The sequence below is a fragment of the Narcine bancroftii genome, chromosome 4 (assembly GCF_036971445.1).
Source record: "Narcine bancroftii isolate sNarBan1 chromosome 4, sNarBan1.hap1, whole genome shotgun sequence".
NCBI classification, from domain to species: Eukaryota; Metazoa; Chordata; class Chondrichthyes; order Torpediniformes; family Narcinidae; genus Narcine; species Narcine bancroftii.
This window is the reverse complement of record NC_091472.1, coordinates 118,607,742-118,628,168: the sequence shown is the minus strand read 5'-3', so window position 1 is coordinate 118,628,168 and position 20,427 is coordinate 118,607,742. Positions and strand designations below refer to the sequence as shown.

At 43.7% G+C, this 20,427-nt stretch overlaps 2 protein-coding genes and 1 long non-coding RNA gene across 3 annotated transcripts in view; 1 reads left to right on the top strand and 2 right to left on the bottom strand.

The window, feature by feature from the left end:
* The window catches only part of ranbp1 (RAN binding protein 1), a 30,794-nt gene extending 11,851 nt beyond the window's left edge, over positions 1-18,943 (top strand). Inside the window, exons 3-6 of the mRNA XM_069932579.1 lie at positions 328-485; positions 5,641-5,769; positions 11,298-11,354; positions 17,580-18,943. Coding sequence (XP_069788680.1) covers positions 328-485; positions 5,641-5,769; positions 11,298-11,354; positions 17,580-17,713 — 478 coding nt within the window. The 3' untranslated portion in view covers positions 17,714-18,943. The remainder of the gene's footprint in view (positions 1-327; positions 486-5,640; positions 5,770-11,297; positions 11,355-17,579) is intronic.
* The window catches only part of trmt2a (tRNA methyltransferase 2 homolog A), a 65,716-nt gene that overhangs the window by 38,756 nt on the left and 6,533 nt on the right, over positions 1-20,427 (bottom strand). The gene's annotated exons all lie outside the window — the stretch shown is intronic.
* Positions 10,081-16,837, bottom strand: LOC138761043 (uncharacterized). The gene is made up of 2 exons (XR_011356084.1): positions 16,589-16,837; positions 10,081-10,308 (listed from the first exon to the last, which is right to left on the bottom strand). It is a non-coding gene; the product is annotated as an uncharacterized lncRNA (long non-coding RNA).

Sequence of the window (20,427 nt, the reverse complement as noted above, 5' to 3'; positions counted from 1 at the left end):
TTTTTTTTAATATCAAAATGGAAACCAACCAGTATATTTCAGTTACATTTGAGTATTCCAAATATTCAACTGTATTAAACTGACCAAAGTTTGCTTACTATTGTCCAGTATCCTAATATCAACCAGAGGCACATTTTTTAATTGTGTGAATATTCTGTTCCTGCTTGTCATCTCCTTTTCAGTGAACGTTTGCACTGTTCAAGTTGATCTGGAGGGGCAATTTACTTACTGCTGCTGTATGTTCTTCTTTGTCATGATTATGACTACATGTTTCAAAATGAATGGAGATGTGGTTTAATTGGTCTAATTTTGATTTTATTTCATCAGGCGTGCAAAACTCTTTAGATATGCCTCTGAAAATGACCCTCCTGAATGGAAAGAACGAGGAACTGGAGATGTGAAGTTGTTGAAGCATAAGGAAAAAGGAACAATTCGCCTTCTGATGAGGAGAGATAAAACTCTCAAAATCTGTGCAAACCACTATCGTAGGTCACTTAACTCAAAGTCTAAATATGGTTCTGCATTTGGCAGTTGCAAGTCATTTTGGATATGTCTTGGTCATCAAGATTAGAACTTTAACATTCTTCAATGTGTATATTTGTTCATGTGTAGTCTTTATTCTAAAGAGCCAGTATTTTGGAGTTGGTATAGTTTAAAGAAAATACTTCTACTTGCTTAGATTTTTCAAAGTTGGATGGTCGTTATTGCTGTGTTTTAGGGTTTTTTTTTCCAGTATGGATGAAAGGATATTCAATATTGAATTATAAAATAGGCTTTGTTTTAGATGAATTTGCCCTGCTGTAGGCTATGGTAAGTGTTCTGAGCACATTTAAGGTAGGCAAGGCTAGCCTATGACAAAACAAAGTTGCTAATATGACATTCTGGTAAAATATTTTTTTTATCATTGCATTTGTTTAATGTTTTCAATAATAAGTTAGGGTGTTGTGAATCTGAGGTACTATCTTTTACCCGTGTCTGGAAGAATTACTTGTAGTTTACATTTTTTAAATCCACTGTTCAGAAATGGAGCATTTGTTCCATTCCATTCATGCTGATAAGATCAGAGAAGATAGCAAAAGAAAATTATGTTGAAAATTTGGGGGACATGATGAAATCTTTATGACGAACAAAACCTTGAGGTTGCATGGTTAGTGTAACAGTTAGCGCAACGCTGTTACAGCGCCAGTGATTGGGACCAGGATTCGAATCCCACAGTGTCTGTAAGGTGTTGGTACATTTTCCCCTTTCATGGACGGGTTTTCCCCTTTCATGGACGGGTTTTCCCCTTTCATGGACGGGTTTTCCCCAGGGTCTCCGATTTCCTCGCACTGTTCAAAATGTACCGGGGGTGTATGTTAATTGGATGTAATTGGGCTGCACTGGCTCGTGGGCTGAAATGACCTGTTACTGTGCTGAATGTCTAAAAACAAAGTCTGAAAATAGATGGAAACATTCTACCAGGCTACTTTTCAGACATGCACACATAGAGTCCTCTGCTCTGCCTCTTTTTCTGTTTCTGGTAATGGAGTCCTCTTTGTGCGACTTTATATGAAAATAAGTTCTTCTCATCTCTGTCCTGGAGCTGACTCTTTTATTTTGAGACTGACTTATTCTGAAAGTTGCATAAAAGGATGTTGATAGGATGGATATGAAGTTGGCTAAGTAATGGGCAACAGTTAGGATGAATTATGATTTATTTTATGTATTAGAGGAAAATGAATAGTGGTGTTTCCCCAGCGATTGATGTTGGGGGCACAGCTTTTTTTTTCCATATAAATGACTAACTAGGGTACAAAGCAAATTTTTAACTTGTGTACGACACAAAACTTTGCAATGTTGCAAACCCCCTAAGACTATAACGATAGGTTATAGACTGGTGGATGGAATTAGAGAGGAGTTGGGAATGTGAGATTAATGACAACCTGTGGTCGATGATGGATGCCCAGCCAGTAAATATTTATGTGGTCAAATGTATAAAAATTCCTAAATAACAATGAGTTAATTTATCCTTTACTTTCTCCCAAAATTCTGGAATTGGTATGAACCTTTGTTTTAAATATATACCTACTTGATTAGGGAGATCATACTTGTGCACAATGTTGCAGATGTGGTCTCATCTCAGCCCCTTCCCTATAATTGCAGCAAAATATCATTTTGTAATAAAGGTCAATATACTATTTGTCTTCCTTATTGCTTGCTATACTTGTGCATCTTTGTTTACAAATATATCCACTAATGTTGACACCTGTTATTCTGTTCACATTTTAAAATATTCTTAATTTTTCTGCTCAAGTAGATTACATGGAATTTTCCATGTTATTTCATCAGTCATATCCTTGCCCATTCAAGGGTATAGCCTGCCCATATCCCATTGAAACTTTGCATCTTATTTTGATGGGATCAGACCTGGAAAGGACACAAAGGGAGTGCAACAAAAGTTAAGACTCCTTTAGGATTGTGAGACTGCTGTGTGAAAAAAGATCTGGTTGGCTATAATTATATTTATTGCTATTAGGAGGATGCATTGAATTATGCTGTGTTAGGTTGCTTGAGGGACGATGATGGTTCTGGCTCGGATTTCCAGAATGAGAATTGCAATAGTGTTGCAATGCAAGAGATTTGGGACTGACGAAACTTCTTGACTTCACTTGGTAAATCTGTGTAATTTGGTGCCATCAAAGTTTTTGGAGGCTTTCGCTGAATATATTTTAGGAGATAATTGGATAAATTTCCAGACACATGGGAAATCCAGAGGAATGGGAAGGGATGAAATGTTTGAAATACATAATCAATTTCAATAAAATGAATGACGAAGAAGGCTTGAGGAGGTTGCCCCTATTTTCTATTTCTTTTTAACACTCCACACAAGCATCCAGCTCAGTATCATCAGTAGATGGATATATTTATACAATAAAACCCCTAGTATCTGGTTCTTATGAATTGGTAGATGCTGGATAAGTGTATTTGCTGGTTGCTTGAGATTGTGTGTTGTGTGATTGACGAACTAGAAGGTGCTAAACTCCCATGTTTTTTAATATGTATTTTCCCTAATTTTTTTGCTGGTTGCTTGAATTCCAGATAACAGATTTTGCTGTACTTGATTTTCTCATCTTAATCTTAAACTGAATAGCTTGTTTTTCTGCAGCACCCCCAGTTACAGGCTTGCAGCCTCAATCCAAATATTGCATTTATTCCTTCCCTGGTTTTTACCCTTAACTGGTGTATTATCCCAGCTTTCTTCTGATGACCTTCTGTATATCCAAATGCAGAAGATCCACTGGATTCCTTTTATCTAATATTGTCATTGGATCTGTTTATTATTTATAATTTTTTTTTCAACTATTTCCCTCCATTAACTTCATGGTGGTGGTTCCCTGCCCTTATTGATTTCAAAGTTCTGAATACCCAAAAGATCCAAAAACCTAACTTTTTTGCAGCGACAACATGTCATTGTAAGTTGAAAAAATTTTTATCACCCAACTTGACCATATGTGGGGCTCTGATGCTGTGTTGGTGCCATCTTAATAACAACAAAGCTCTCGTGTACTGTACAAAGATATAGTTGCAACTTGCATAAAGGTCTCCAGATAGCAGTATGGATGCCATTGAAAAGAAAAAGAGGAAGGGTTTATGTTTGTCTATACCTGTTGGCAAAACTGGACTGTGGTGTAAGTGTGAGACATCTTGCAGAAGACTATGGTGTTGGAATTATCACAATCTCTGACCTGAAAAGGTCATCGAGGAGAATTTCTAGTGTTTGGTACTATATTTGTCTTATTTTGTAAATAGAGATTTTTTTTGATAGGTATTATTTTCTGCTTGAAAAGCCTGCCGTTGTGTTTTTTTTTGTTGTTTAACCGCTGATACAAGTATTTGCTGATGCTATTGAGCTGCTTAAAGCCATTGTTCTGATGACCCAAAAAAAACTAACTGAAAAACGTCTGGTCCCAAGCGTTTTGGATATGGGGAAGCGTACTGAGATTTTTTTTGGACTGGTTACATTTGCTTTAGTATGCACATGCACACAATATGATTGCAATGGTGGAAAAATTTATTTGACTACTCAGTGATTCTGAAGTTTGCTGTTGGGTTCCAGATGGACCCTGCACAAAAGAATGTGACCTTCCAGAAATCTGCTAAAGCTTTCAGTGTGGGTGTGATGACCACTGAGACGAGATTCCAGTCTTCTGCTGAGCTGGCTAATCAGAAACTGTCATCTTGTACAGGTGAAGATTGGCATCCTGCCTTCAGGGAAGTAATTTTGAGAAAAGCATCCAGTCTGGATGGAGTAACCAGTTGAATATTTAAAATCTGTTCTGTTCAACTTGCCAATGTATTCATGAATATCTTCAACATCTCGCTTCGGCAGGGCATGGTACCCACCTGTTTCAAACTGGCCTCAATCAAGAACCAAGAAGCTTGTGGTAATGGCCTAAATAATTATCGAGCAGTGGTGTTCACATCCACAGTGATGAAATGTTTTGAAAGGCTGGTATTGAAGTTGCTGTCTGAGCGGTGACATGGATTCTATCAATTTGCATCTACAATGGATGCCATCTTACTGGCTCCACACAAAAGTATGGAACACCTGGACAACAAAGATACATACATCAGGGTGCTCTTTGTTGACTACAGTTCGGCATTCAACAATACCATCCCCTCAAATTTGATCAGCAAACTCCAAGACCTGAGCCTTAATACCCCACTGTGTAATTGGATCCTGGATTTCCTCACCTCTGGACCACAATCAGTGAGGATTGATAAGAACGTCTTTTCCACAATCTCCGTTTAAAAATCCACTGACAATACCACAGTAGTGGGTTGTATAAAAAGGGCCAATAAGTCACCATACAGGAGAGATTGAAAATTTGTCTGAATGGTGCACCAAATTGTCACCAAAAACAAGGAGCTGATTGTTGACTTTGGGTAGGGAAAACCAGAAGTGTATGATCCAGTGATCATTGGTGGAATCTGAGGTGGAGAGGGTGAGCAAATTTAATTTCTTGTGAGTCACTATCTCGGAGGTTTTTCCTGGACCAAACACACAAATGACATTGAAGAAAATGCATCAGCGCCTCTACCTAGGTATTTGTGGAGGTTTGGTATGACTTTGGAAATGCTGGCAATTTTCTATAGAGGTGTGGAAAATGTGCTGACCGGCTGCATCACGGTCTGATATGGGGTCATCGATACCTCCTGAGCCAAAAGCCCACAAAAGCTAGTTGACACAGCTCAGTACTTAATAGCCAAAACCCTCTCCACCATCAAGGACATCTACAGGGAACTATCAGGAAAGAGGTGGAGGTGCCTCAAGAGTTGCATCACCAGGTTCAGGAATAGCTGTTACCTCCTCCACCATCAGACTCCTCAACAACAAACTCAAGGACTCTTGCACTTGATTGATTGTTTAAATGTATACATATCTTGTATAATTTTTTGCACTACCAATAAGTGGTAGGAAAAAGAATCTCGGTTGTATGTGTTGTCATGTCTGCACTCTGACAATAAATTTGAACTTGACACCTGATGCTATGGAATGACTCGATTTTATTTGTGTAGATAGTTCAGACATTGCTAAAAACCGTTTTTTTTTTCAACAAATTGTTTATTTTAATGTCTGGTTTTTAATTTTATTTCCAGTTACACCTTCCATGGAACTAAGGCCTAATGTGGGTAGTGACCGGGCATGGGTGTGGAATGCACCTGCTGATTTTGCAGATGAAGAACCAAAACCTGAACTTCTGGCAATCCGATTCTTGAACAAAGAAAGTAAGTATTAGATAGGAAATAAACTATCAAAGTACAATTTTTAAATTTGTAGAATACGCACCTGAAGTTACAAACCACCTAGATTAACAACCTTGTTCCATAGTATTTTCCAGAAGAGGAGAACCGGAAAATTTAAGGTAGTCTCATCCAATACCAGGTGACAATGTTCACATTTGGAGTTGTACTCGAGACTAATCTTGAGACTAATTTATTTGGGCCTGCAGCCCCGACTTCATAGGCACTTCTGTTCCTGCCGCTTCCAGCGGAAATGACATTGCCAGCAAATACAAAGGGTTCTTCCTGCGCATGGGCTTTCTCTCCTCAATGAAGAAAGCCCTGCACCATCTCGGGAGGTGGTCTCTTTGCTGATGTGGGACTGCCATTTTGGGAGCCAGTTTGCGTGTGTCGTGAGTGGGCCACCCCCCCCCCCCCCCCAAAAATCTGATGATACATGTTCTGACACCCAAAGTCTTGATCAGTTATTATTCGGGTGGTCTGCCCCTGCACCATGGTGTCTAGAACACTACTGGTTAAGCCAAGTCCACGTGGGCCAGTTTAAGTCAATTAACCATGAAAACTTCCTCTTTCCCTCATGTCCAGAAAGAACGTGCACCCTGTAACGGCAGCTACACGACTAGTTTATTGCAGGCTGCTGGGCTGCACTTATACTCCCAGCCTGGACCTGGCTGAGAACTACGCTGGAGGGCGCTGCCATCACCCAGGCGTCACGTGGTCCCCCAATGTGGGTTTCTGAGCCCCATACTGGAAGGAAGGGAAACCCCTGATGGTGCCATTTTGGCCGGCTGCCTTGCTGCGGGGCTGGTTCGCCTGCCTCGTGGTGAGCCACCACAACCCATTATTTTTGAACCCTTTGAATGGCCCCTTGTATGGTCTCCGCAATGATGCCCAATGTGCCCCTCTTCTTATGAAAACGAACTAGCAGTTCTGCAAATCTTTGGGGACATGGGTCCATCTGTGGTGTGATGTCGGCATGGGGGTGGGTTCTGAGCCTCTTGCGTAGTCTGACCAGAACTGCTGCAGGTTAAGAAGAACCTCTGTAGGGCTGGTACGAACTCGCCAGGGACATCCGGGGTGCTCTGTAAACCAACTCTGCTGACAAGGTGCCCAAATCTTCCTTGGGTGCCGTGCAGATTACAAGTGGGATACATGGAAGCTCATCTACCCAGTTGGCCTCCTTCAGGTGAGCCATAAGTGCTGACTTTAGGTGTCTGTCAAAACATTCTACTAGTCCATTTGACTGTGGGTGATATGCAATCATGAGGTGTAGCTGCATTTCCCGAAGGCTAGCTAGGGCTGACCACAGGCTGGATGTTATGTGGGCCAGTATTCCGAAACATGCTGCCCAGGTCGCAATTGATGATCTGGTGCAGAAGTCTGTGGTTGTGTCGATTGAATGGGGCTGCCTCTAGCCATCTCGTGAAGTGATCTACTATGGTGACGAAATACCGTGCTTTCCACGACACTGGCAAGGGCCCCCCACGATATCTATGTGAATGATGTGGTTGAACCTTCAATGGGTGGGCGTGAACTACTTTGGTGTGCTGCTATACCATGGCTGCTTGGCAATGTGTGCACATTTTTGCCGTTCTGCTAACTTGTTTTCTGAGTGTGCCACACGTACCTGTTGACAACCATCCAGGCTGCTGTCCTGAGAGATGGGTGCACAAACCCGTGTATGGAGTCGAAAACTCACCGTCTCCATGCTGCCAGGACGATGGGGCGAGGTTGACCAGTAGTGACATCACACAGGAGAGTCTTCCCGCCTGGGCCTACGGGGATGTCTTGTACTTGCAAACCCAAGACTTTGGTCCTGTAGCTGGGCATTTCCTCGTCCGCCTACTGCACTTCTGTCAGTACTGCAAAGTCTACCCCTTGGGACACCACCTGGATGGTTAGTCTGGAAAGTGTGTCTGCCATGACATTGCCCTTCCCCAGACACGCTTGATAGTAGTTGTGTATTCGGAGATGTAGGACAGATGTCATTGCTGGCGGGCTAACCAAGAATGCGACCTCTTTGCGAACACGACACAAAAGTGTCTGTAAAAGTGGTGAATGGTCTGCCTTCTAAGAAGTACCTGAAATATTGTATGGCGAAGTACAGCGCCAACAGCTCCCAGATGAAACTGTACTTAAGCTTGGGCAGCCTTGGGTGTCTACTGAAGGATGCCAGCGGTATCCATTGCCTTTTGATGAATCGTTCCATCACCCCACCGACTGCCGTATTGGAGGCGTCCACTGTGATGGCAGTCAGGACATTTGTCCTGGGATGGGTCAGAAGCATGGTGTCTGCCAGGACTTCTTTTGCTTGCATTAAGGTGGCTGTGGAGGCTTCACCCCAAGTGATATCTTTGGCCTTACCCGACATCAGGGCGAACAAGGGGCACATGATGTGGGCTACAGAAGGGATGAAGCGATGATAGGAATTCACCATGCCGATAAACTCCTGCAGGTCCTTGTGTGTTGGGCCTGGCAAATAGTCAGATGGCACCTACTTTAGTGAGTAGTGGCGTCGCAGTCTTTGGTAATCCTGTGGCCCAGGAAATCTTTGGTGTCAAGTCCAAATTGGCATTTGGCCCGGTTGATCGTGAGGCCGAACTCACTCTGGCAGGTGTAAAATTGTGGGACAAATGTTTCTAGTGACTGCTGCTGGCCAGGATATCCTCCAGATAGATTAATGCAAAATCTAGGTTGTGTCCCACCACGTCCATTAACCGCTGGGATGTCTGCAACACTCTTTAGGCTGAATGGCAAGCAGAGGAACTCAAGCTGAATGGGGTGATGATGGCTGTTTGGGAATGTCTTTGGGGTGTACTAGGATCTGATAGTGTCCCTGGACAAGGTCTACTTTGGGGGAAAAATGCTTGTCCTGTGCAGGTTCGCTGCAAAGTCCTGTATGTATGGCACGGGGTAGCAGTCTGGACTTGATGCCTTGTTCAGCTGGCGGTAGACGCTGCATGGCCCCCAGCTGCCTTGAACCATGTGCAAGGGGAAGGCCTATAGGCTGTCAGATTGCTGTTTGATCCCTAATTTCTCTATCCACTGAACTCCTCTAGCTGGGCAGAACTTGTCTGGGGAAGTCTCCGTGCTCTGGCCTGGAGTGGTAGTCTCTGGGTCAGTTATGTGATGTTACACTCCGTGCTTGGGTATGGTTGACATGAACTGTGGGCCAGCACCAAAGGGAAGTCCGCCAGGATTTTGGTGATTTCGTCCTCCGAGAGTGTTATGGAGTCCAGGTGTGGGAATGGTAACCTGGCTTCACCCAAGGAGAACGTCTGGAATGTCTTGGTGTAGACAAGCAGATTGACCAGCAGGCTGTGTGCTCACAGAAAGTCTGCCCCTAAGAGCAATTGGGCCACAGCGGCCATTGTGAATTTGCTGTTGCCAAACTGTAGCTGGTCTGTCCTTATCGCACTGCTGTTTGCTGCCCTCAGCGTGGATCTGTCTTCCTGCTGCTGGTGTCGTGCCCCATCAGAGGCAGATGCTGATCTCCACTCCTGTGGTGACCAAAAAGTAGGATATGGACTGGTTGTCCCAAACGTACAGGAGGCTGTCCTGGTGGCCAGCTGCCGCAGCCATCAACGGCAGGTGGCCCCAGCATTTCCCAGGAATGTGCAGGGTGGGCGACCCTAGTGGGCTTCTGCCCCACTGCTGGTGGTAGAAACACCACTGCTCACTTGCCTGTGAGCGTTCTATTGCTGGGCCTGATCTGGTCTGTTGCTGTTTGTGACACCTCAGAACCTGTCCAATGGATGCCACACTCTCAGCCTTCCACAGCACATCTGGCCAGGCTGCCACCTTCCGGGGGTCGCTGAAATCAGCATCGGCCAGTAGTAGGTGTGTGTCCTCGGGTAGCTGTTCCAAGAACCTGCTCAAACATAACGCAGGACATGTGTCCTTCAGCCAGGGTCAACATCTCATCATCAATGCTGATGGGGGTCTGTACCCCAGACTGTCCATGTAGAGCAGGCTTGCGCCATGAAAGGCCAAAGGTTCTTCTGAATACTGCATTTCCTATATAAAGTCCGTAACCCAGCTTTCCGTTTCCTGGTCAAGGAAGCTTACTTCGTAATAATAGCACGTTGAGTCTGAGGTTGCATGCCGAATTTGAAACTGGGCTTTGACCTGGTTGAACCACGCGTTTGGCTGCGACATCCAGAAGGTTGGGAGTTTCATCGCGACTGTGTGCATGGATGAGTTTGTTATCTTTGGTCCAAATAACATCTGGACCATTGTGGTTACTAATTGTAGTAATGTGCTACACACAGTACTAAAGTAACAACTATGTACACATTTGGAGTTGTACTCAAGACTTCTTTATTTGGGCCTGTAGCCCTGACTTCATACGCATTTCTATTCCTGCACGTGGGCTTTCCTCAATGCAGAGAGTCTGACACCATCTTGGGAGCCGGCCTCTTTGCTGACGTGCTACCGCCATTTTTGGAGCTGTTCATGTGCGTAGTGAGTGGGCCGCCACAACTCCGATTGTCCAAAATGGTTAAGACGACCTATTTGAGATGACTGAATTATTTGGATAACTGGTCATTTTTTTAAAAACAGCCCAGTAGCAACAGCAAATCACTTCTATCAATATTTAAACAACAATAAACAAGGGAAAGCATTTTAAATGTTAAAATAATGTTTAATTCTCACAAAAAAAATGCTGGCTGCTGCTGATGCCTGACGCGTCCCCACCGCTGCCACCAATCCCTGGGGAACACTCACTGGTGAGTTGGTGGGCTCCTGTCTCCCTGTGGACTTGTTCCAGTAGGGGCTGTTCCAGCTTTGCATCCTGGTTCTCTATGTTGGAACCCAATACAGATCCAGTCCTTGCCTGTGCCCACTCTCCTTCCCAGCCGCTGCCAACTGACACCTCCCCACCGAGGTCCCCAATCCACCAGTTGGCCACTCTCTTTGATGAGGCCAGGTCAAGGGATTCTTCCGACCATTTGCAGCTGGGAGAGAGTGGCACGCAGTTTGAGAGGGAGAGTTGGAGAGAAAAGACAATGGGATAGGCAAAGAAGAAATGGAAAGAGAGTTGCCTGAAATGAGGACAATGGTCATTCTAATTTCATATGAGGTGAATTATTTTTTAGCTGGTGAGGTCAGTTCAGCTCCAAATATATTTCAGATTACTAGGATTTATGGTTGTTTGGATATCCTCAGTTATCCGAAATTTTTCAGAGCCAACCAGGCGTCACTTTCTGGTCCAAAAACATTTTGGATAATCCAATTTCAGATAAATGGAGTTGTACTATCAAAACTGCTTTGCAGGATCCATGTGGAAAATTTGGATACGGTCTGAATTTGCATATTAGAAATTCATAACAGAGTGGTTACTAAGTTTTCAAGAAATTTCAGAGTGCTGAAATTGCTACACATTAAGTTGGTCTTTACACTTTTTAATCTGCAACTCATGCTGTATATTAAATTGCACACTAATTCATTTAAAAATGTCATAGTTTTAAAACTTTATTGTAATTGGGAATAATGTTTTTTCCACTTATTAGATGCACAGAAGTTTAAGGCAAAGTTTGAAGATTGCAAAGAGAAGATGAAACTAAAGGGTAATGTATCTCAAATTTTGGTGCAACCTATTTTAACCACAAATAGTGGAATATGCTGTTTGAAAATTACAAAAATGTTTGCATTTAAATTGAGTCTTCACATGAAATCAAATGATTGATTTTTATCATAGATTTCCTATGAAGTTGTAATTTATAGAATGTTTATATATGTGAATCTATAGTTGGGCCAAGACAACAAATGCTACCCTCTGGATTCTCCAGATGACAACCTCTTTCTTTCAGGTCACCACAGAGTTTCTTCTTGTTTCTCCTATTTCAAACCTGCAGGGCTGGTGGCACTTACGGGCTGGCGCTCCCCAGTGTTGGTGGTAGAAACACCAGGTCAACTGGCCCTTCTCTGGCTTGGTCTTGGGAGATTTGCGGTCGGCTGGCTCTGATCGTGGCTGCCTTGTTCTCCCTTTTCATGTGCCAGAGGGCATCCGCACGGGCTGCTGCTCTCCTCGGGTTTGAGAAGTCTTCATTTGTGAGGAGCAGCTTGATGTCCTCCGGCATCTGTTCCAGGAATAACAAGCTTGTGGTCTTCCGCCAGGGCCAGCATTTCGTCCATCAGCACCGACGGACTACGGTTCCCAAGCCCATCTAGGTGAAGGAGCCTGGAAGCTTGTTGCTGGGGAGTTAGCCAGAAAGTTCTAAGCAGCAGATCTTTGAGGGTGGTGTACTTGCCTGTAGCTGGGGAGGGGGGGTGGATAATGTCTACCCTTGCTGCTGTATCTTGGTCCAGAATGCTCACAACATGATAGAACATCGTGGCATCTGAGGAGATGTTGCGCAGTTGAAATTGTGCTTCTCGTTCTCGGTCGGTGGGTCCAAAAGGGGGGAAGCTTGATGGAGACAGCATTAACCTCTGCTGAATCCATGGTGTTTGGAGTCCATAAAAACGTCTGGGCTCGTCAGGGTCACCGCTGTGGTGGTGTGAGCAGTGGAAGAAACACAACCCACGTTGAGGGTTGTTAACAACTGATTTTATGCAAATTCAGCACGCCCCTATAAGGGTACCATGAGCTCGGTCACCTGGTGCATTTGTGATATCATAATCGCTGCTCAGGGTGCACGCTGGAAGGGATGCTGGAGTCCGAGAGAAACCTCTGACGACGCCATTTCCCCATGGCTGCCCCGCCACGTGGCGATACAAGTTGGGCCAGTTCGCCATGAGGATTTGTGCTGCCACACTTTATATTTATGGAAAAATCTATAGTGTTTCTCTGGGGGGTGCTGGGGAGGGGGGTGGGGGGGAGAGAAAGATCTGCTACTACAAAATCTGTTGACGGTTGCCGTTATTATCGCAACCCAAGTGGATAAGGGAGTTGTGATTGTCTGGCAAGGAGTCAGAGGCAACCAAATGTGGGGGGGGGGGTTAATGTTATTTTGGTTAGGAGTATATTGTGTGTTAGTTTTTGTGGGGGTTTCTGGGGTATTTTGTTTTTTTTAAGTTGTGTTGTCGTGCATTGAGATGAGCAAGAATAATTTAAAGAGCAATACTGGAAAAAGGGAGATGGAAGAGTTGAGGAGGCGAGCGAACTGAAAAGGGAGGTATAAGATGGGTACATTGAATTATGATCTTAAGTATTAATGGAATACAGGGCCAAATTAAGAGGTTACTGACATTACTCAAAAAGGAGAGAGTGGACATTGCATTTGTGCAAGAAACACTTAAATTGAGATAGAACATAGTAAATTGAAGAGAGACTGGGTAGGTCATGTAGTGGCATCATCATACAATTCAAAAGCCAGGGGAGTAGCTCTACTAGTTAACAAGAATTTTCCAATTAAGATAAAGGAAATAATAACAGATCCAGCGGGCAGGTATGTAATAATGAAGTGCCAGATTTACTCCGAATTTTGGAATTTGCTAAATATTTATGTACCTAACGAAGAAGATAGGAATTCACGCAGGACATCTTTCTAAAGATACAGAGACATATTTTGCTGGGGGGATTTCAACTTGAACCTGGACCCAATGAAAGATAAAACTGGGAAAACAATTAACAATAAGAATAAAGTAACTAAATTTACCAAATCAATGCAGAATATGAAATTAATTGATATATGGAGGAAGCAGCATCCAAAAGAAAGAGTACTCATATTACTCAAATAGGCATAAAACCTACGTAAGATAGGTGGCATTGCTGATGGGCCGACTGGGGATCTGATGCCTTCATGAAGGTGAACGTTAACAGTTTGTGGTCAGTGAAAACTGTTAAGTCCCTCCCTTTCAAAAAAAATGGAGACAGTGTCTGTCCACAAAGAACAGCGCCAGCAATTCCCTATTGAATGAGCTGCGTTCTTTTCCAGAGGGCAAAGGTGCCTACTAAAAAAAACAAGAGGCTTCCATTATCCATTGGTGTACTGTTCCAAGACCCCGCCTACTGCCGCGTCTATCGTCTATGCATCCGTTTGTGGATGGACCAGCATTGTTGCCTTTGCTATGGTGTCTTTGGTCTGCTGGAATGCTACTGTCATCTCCTTTGTCCATTTGATTTCTTTGGGTCCACTGGATATGAGGTCGAAGAGGGGTTTCATAATATGACCTGCACTGGGTAGAAAATGACAATAGAAATTGACCATCCCCACAAATTTCTGGAGTCCTTTAATAGTATTGGGCCTAGCAAATTTGAGGTTGGCTTTCACCTTGCTAGGCAATGGAATGACACCCCATCTACTGATCTGATGTCCCAAGAACTCAATAGAGGAATGCCTGAATTTGCACTTGGCAGGGTTTACAGTTAGCCCAAACTCCTGTAGGTGGCGGCAGAGTAAACACATGCTGCAGGTGCTCTTTGCAGGAGTGGCTGGCGACGAGTATGTCGTCCAAGTATACGAAAAGGAAATCCATGTCACACCCCACTGCATCCATCAATTGCTGGAATGTTTGTGCAGCATTTTTGTGTCCAAAAGGCATTCTCAAAAATTTGAAGAGGCCGAATAGTGTTATGATGGCAGTCCTCCAGGTTTACAGGTACTTGGTGGTACCCATGCACCGTGAATTTTAGAAAATATCCTGTCCTCCTGAAGATTAGCTGTAAAGTCCTATATATGGGGCACAGGGTAGTGGTCTGCAGCATCGTTGAGATGCCTGTAATCAATGCAAGGTCTCCAGCCTCCCATGGCTTTGGGCACCATGTATAATAGCCCATGGGCTATCAGACCTGTATATGATTCCAAGTTCCTCCATTTTGTGGAACTCTTGTTTTGCAAGCTGTAATTTGTAGGGCAGTAGGCGCGTAGAGGAGGTCCTTGGGTGAGGATGTGGTGTGCGAAAACTCTGCAAAAAGTGTGGCGAATTCATTCATTGTTTGAGTACTCCACGGTGTCTTGGTGCAGGTCGGGTAGTTTGGCTTTTCCAAGGCAGAAAGTTTGAAATGTTGTCCACCATCAGTGGGCTCTGAGGAAGTCTGCACTCAGCAACAGCTGGGACACAGCAGCAAGAATGAACTTCCATGTGAGCTTATTGTTGCTGAATTTTAGTGGTATAGTCTGTGTGCCATATGTACAAATCGAATTGTTATTCACTGCAGTGAGCACTAGATCAGCGCTCCTGGTAAGAGTGTCAAAGCCTGAAGGAGGAAGGACACTAACCTCCACACTAGAAATTTGCGCTGGGGGAGTTCGTCCCAGACATAGAGTAGGCTGTTATGATTGCCAGCCGCTGTAGCCATTATCACAGAGTAATGCTTGTCCAGGGGAACATGCGCCCTCTTCGCTGGTACTATTGGAGCCTGGGCCTTTGGGTGTGATACAACACTAATTTTTTGTGGGCCTTGCTGTTTCACGTGCCACAAAATGTCTGCATGGGCAGCCATTGTTCAAGGATTATCAAAGTCCACATCAGCCAACATGAGGTAGATGTCTTCTGGCATATGCTCTGAAAACAGCTGCTTGAAGAGCAAGCAAGGTCTATGGCTGTCTGCTCGTACCAAAATGTCATTCATTAACTCTGAAGGGATGCAATCCCCTAGGCCACACATGTCAAACTCTGGCCCTATATTTGGCCCACAAGATCATTTCAAAAATGTATTAGAGGTGGCCCGCCCTGCAGCGAGAGCTGATGCTGTTTTTTGGTAATGTCACCCTCACCATCCTCCCCCTTCATTGCACATCCTTCCCCATTGTAACACGAGAAATTGTAACACGAGAAGTCTGTCGATGTCATCAGCTGGCAAGCCAGTTGGAAGGCTCCCCGCACAACCAGTCACTTCTCCCACCTGTCGAGCGGTGCGGCGGATTGGCGAGCGCCTGTGATTTCCTGTCGGTGCGACGGGCATGGCAGGCTGCGCACGGCCCCCGGGCAGCGCGAGCCCTGCGCGACTGGCACCGGACGGCCTTTCCACAGCGCGAGCGCACTTCTCCCGGTCTCCACGGCCTTCAGCGCTTGCACCCGCGCGGACCCCAGGGACGGCTGGTTCGGCCCTGCACGTGAAGAGAGAGATGGTGGCTGTCCGCAAAGGCTGATCGGCAGCGCGCTGGGCCTGAGTGGGTGGGTAAGCAGGGGTGGGCAGAGGATGTAGGTGAGGAGTAATGGGCAGGGGAAGTTATGGTGGTGCGAGGGGCGGTTAGAGGGAGGGATGAGTAGAAGGAGGGGTTGATGGGGAAGAGGTAAAAGGGGAGGGGCAGGGTGAGTAGGAGGGGTGATTAGAGGGTGGGAGACGGGTAGAGGGAGGAACAGGTTGAGGGGAGAGGCAGTAGAGGGGCGTGTATAGGATGGGGTGGGTAGAGGCAGAGCGAGTGGAGTGAGGGGTGAGTAGAGGTTGGGTAAAGGACTGGTCAGGTAGAGGGATGGTGGGTCGAGGGTGAATAGAGGCCTAGAGCCTGAGGAGTGAGAGTCCTGATGCAGGCCAAAATGGACACAGCCTGTGAATGCTGACTACATCTCCACAGGGACCAACTATGTTTCCCTCAGGTCAAGCAAAGGGTGAACTTGAGCTACCTACTCCTGACCTGTAACATTATCCTCCTAAAGTTATATCCTAAAGTTTAACATTACATATGTTGAAAGAAAAGAAAACATGCAGATTTTGTTGAAAATTTTCAATAAATATTTAGTTCGGCCTCGACTTAGTCCAAGTTTTTAATTTTGGCCCTCCGTGAATTTGAGTTTGACACCCCTGCCCTAAGCCATCAATATGGAGGAGCCATGCAGCTCGCATGCTAGTACTTAGTGGCACCACTTCTATCTTGCAAATGTGGAACTGAACCTCAGCCTATCTGAAACTTACTTCAGTTTGAGTGGTCCAAAAGACAGGCAGTTGGAGCAAAACCATTGCGTTGTCCACGTTGAGTCCAAAATCCATTTGAACCTGTCAGGGGTCATTTGTGTTCCAGTGCGAAATGAAGCACGCGTTCTAAATGATGTCATTGTATTGTGACGTCATGATATCACTTGGAACCTCCCATGCAGGTTCGATTAATCTTCCAGTGAGCTGCTACAATGGATATTAAAGGAATTGAGGGATCTGGAAGGTGGGTAGGAATCTGAATGTTGCAGGATTAGGAAACTGAATGATGAAACATTTAAGTGTGAATGTGTCCATCTGCCATTTTTGTGTGCATGTATTGTGGGTATCTTGATTGCTGTTTGGGAGATTTTTTTTAAAAAAAATTACATTTCTAATGAAATGTACTTTTCTCCTGGTCACTATTTCCAAAACCTTTAGACCCACTGAATGACTTTTAAGAATATTTATTGTTGCACAGTATGAGAAAATATGGCAGCAAAAGTATAGGTGATTGACTTTCCTGATGTTTTTGGTTGTTGTCCAGTTTGACAGCATCTCCATCAAAAACACAGGATTTCAGTGGACTAGGCAATGACTGTGGAGGGAAAATGTGGATAGTTTTTGTTCAAGACCTTGCATCACAGCTGAGTGTCAAGGGAAGTTGACTGGTTTTGAAAGGTGAGGTGGGTGATGAGCAAATGAAACTGGATTGAGGGAAGGAATTGAGAGGACCTGGGTGTATCAGAAGAAAAGGGAACAGAACTAAGGTGGTGCAATTACCTGAAAGGGAAGAACTCTGTGCCATTTGGTTATAGGCTACCTTGGTGGATTTGGCTTCACTCTGTTAGTGAAGGATGCCAAAGACAGATGTGTGGGAATTGGGGAAGAGGAATTAAAATTGTTGGCAACTGGGAATATCCTTTTTAAATAATCTATTCTCTTTAAATAAAGTTTTTTTTTTAATTGACATTCTCAATATGTTTCCTATTAGGTGATGATGAAAATGCAGATAAGGTTGCTGAAAAACTAGAGGAATTGTCTGTAAAGGAGGATAACAAAGAATCCACCAAAGAAGAAGAATGTGAGAAGAAAGAAGGGACCAGTGAAAAAAATGAAGAGAATTAATTAATTTTGGTCCTTGTTTCCCTTTCCTTTTTTTACAGCAGACTGTAATGAACTGGGTTTGGACACAGGCGAGCTCTTTTCTAAGGCTCTTGCCCTGTGCTCCCAAATTGATTCTGAAGATACAGTACCTTCACAGAATGCCATTCCTCAGTCATCAGCAACAATAAATGTGCTAATGTATTCCTTGGTGAAAATTCTAGGAGTGTTAACTACTGCCTTATATATTTACAGTCTTCTGAGAGAAATATTTAAATCTATTGCTTTAAATTCTGAAAATTGGTGATTATAACATGCTTTACAGTGTATGACTGACTTTTTAAATTTTGTTTTGTGAATGAGACTCCATGTCAGAATTCCCACATTGGGTAGCAAATGGTTTTACAGCCAAATAAAATTCAGTTAGTTGTACATGACAAAAAAAAATTCTTAGGTCTTTTATTATAATTTTTGCCCTGCAATAGTTCTGGGCCAAGTATGACCACCAATGCTAGAAGGTTACATTTAAGATTATTTTAAAAATTTACTGTAGTGTTTTTTTTCCCCCTGTCAAATTGGTAACTGATTACAGGATAGAAAGATTTGTGGCAAGTTCATTTTGCAGGTTTAGTTGAAGTTTTAGCCTGATAATTTTTGGGCTTTTAAACTGAGAAACAAAATGGAATTAACCAGGCTTGGTTAGAGTATCCCAATGAAGAAACTGTCAAGCAGCAGGAGACTGGTAAGTGTCAATGCTTTAGGTTGGATCTGTTGTTGCCCCAGTGGTACCCCCAGAAAATTGCAAACCATTTAATAATAAGTCCAGTTACATTACTATCACATCTTGAACTGACACCAAATATTGTCTGATGGTACTAATAAAATACACAAGTATTGCATGCAAGGAGGGAGTGATGCTGATAGCTTAACAATGGGTTTCTTTGATTTTTCCTGCAAACTACAGCTATGCTGTTGGTAACAACAGAATCTATAACCGTAGCTGTTCAATTGGCATGCACAACATTTCTTATACAAGCTTTATCCATTAGAAAACATTGTTCAATTTGGAAGGGAGAACTTGTTCTGATAGTTTGCACATGCTTGCCATGGACCACAAACATTTGTGTATAATCTTGTTTCTGTTGGAATGAACAAACCATCTTGATCTTCTGTTTTGTAACGGGGAAACTTATAACTGAAACTGTTGAAAATTGATAGTTAGGAAATTTGCAATAAAGGTTTTTGCAAACAGCATGCAATGTTTTATGGGTTATATTTGATTTTGTTTTTCCATCTACTCACGTGAAGTTGCATTTCTATGAGAGGTTTTCCTATCGCATGTGAGTGAAGTAAGGTATGCCTCAGCAGTTGATCTAAACATTGAAGATTATTTCTGATACATCACTACTATCAGACTTGATTCACACCTAGGTCTTGGCTTTTCATTCAGAGAAAGAGTTCTGTACTATTGGCTGTGATTTTAAACAACTAATCAGTATTGTTTGTAAGACTGGTGACATATATTTCATAAAATTTTCAGTTTATGCATTTTTGATATTTCTGAAATGTTTTTTCCCCAGCCAGATTTCTTTGCGATATCTTCCTCTGGTGCTATCTGGCAATGAAAGATGTTCTCTTGTTCAGAATATCAGACCAGGGACAGCGCCAGAACAAATGTTGGGAGGGCACAATAGAATGCCCATAAACTTGCTCAGTTTTGGGGGGGGGGGGGGGGGGGGGCGGTACTATTGGATGCTGGGGCCTACCTGTGGATGAATGTTAACACCACTCCTCCAACGTAGGTGATGAGGGCACTACTTTTATTGCGTCAAGTGTCACTAGACACGACTGACCTTTGACGCACACTAGCAAAGTGGCCAGAGTTGAGTGAAGAGTCGCTTGCATCAAGCTAGACACTAGTGATGCAGGAGGGTTGGGTCTGACATAGAGCGATGGTCATGACTGAGGGGGCAACGCCTGTGGATGCTCCCCCTTGCTGTTGACCCTATGTCAGACTTGAATGTCTCACAACTCTTGTATTTCTGGACACTCTTTCTTTACTTGTGCATGTATATCTCGTACTTCTACTGCTCATTGCCTTCAGCTACCTAATCTTTTCAATTCCTTTCTTCAACTGCTTCCTCTCTTTGAATTTGCTCTTTTAAACTCGCAAGATAAAATCTGGCCTTTGTTCACTGTGGGGTCGAATTCAAGAGGCATGAAGTAATGTTGCAGCTATACAAGACCTTAGACCCCACTTGGAATACTGTGTCCAGTTCTGTTTACCTCATAACAGGAAGGATGTTGATGCTGAAGAGAGGGTACAGGAAATTTACAGAAATTCTGCCTGATTGGAGAGCATACCTTGCAAGGATAGGGTGAGCTTGGCCTTTTCTCCATGGAACAACAGAAGATGAGGGGTGACTTGATAGGGATAAACAAGATAGATGAGAGGCATTGATCTTGTGGCTGGCCAGATGCTTTTTTTCCCTAGAGTTGAAATGGCAAACTTGAGGGGGGCATAGTTTTAAGGTGTTTGGAAAAAGTATGGGGAGTGTAAATGGTACATTTTTCACACTGAGTGGTGGTGCATGGAATGCGCTGCCAGCAATGTGGTGGAGGCAAGTACAATGGGATCTTTTAAGACTCCATAATCAATAGGTACATGGAACTAATAAAAGTGGAGGGTTGTCCATGTGCTGTATATTGCTGCGTTCTGGTTTTTTTCCTGTCAAATA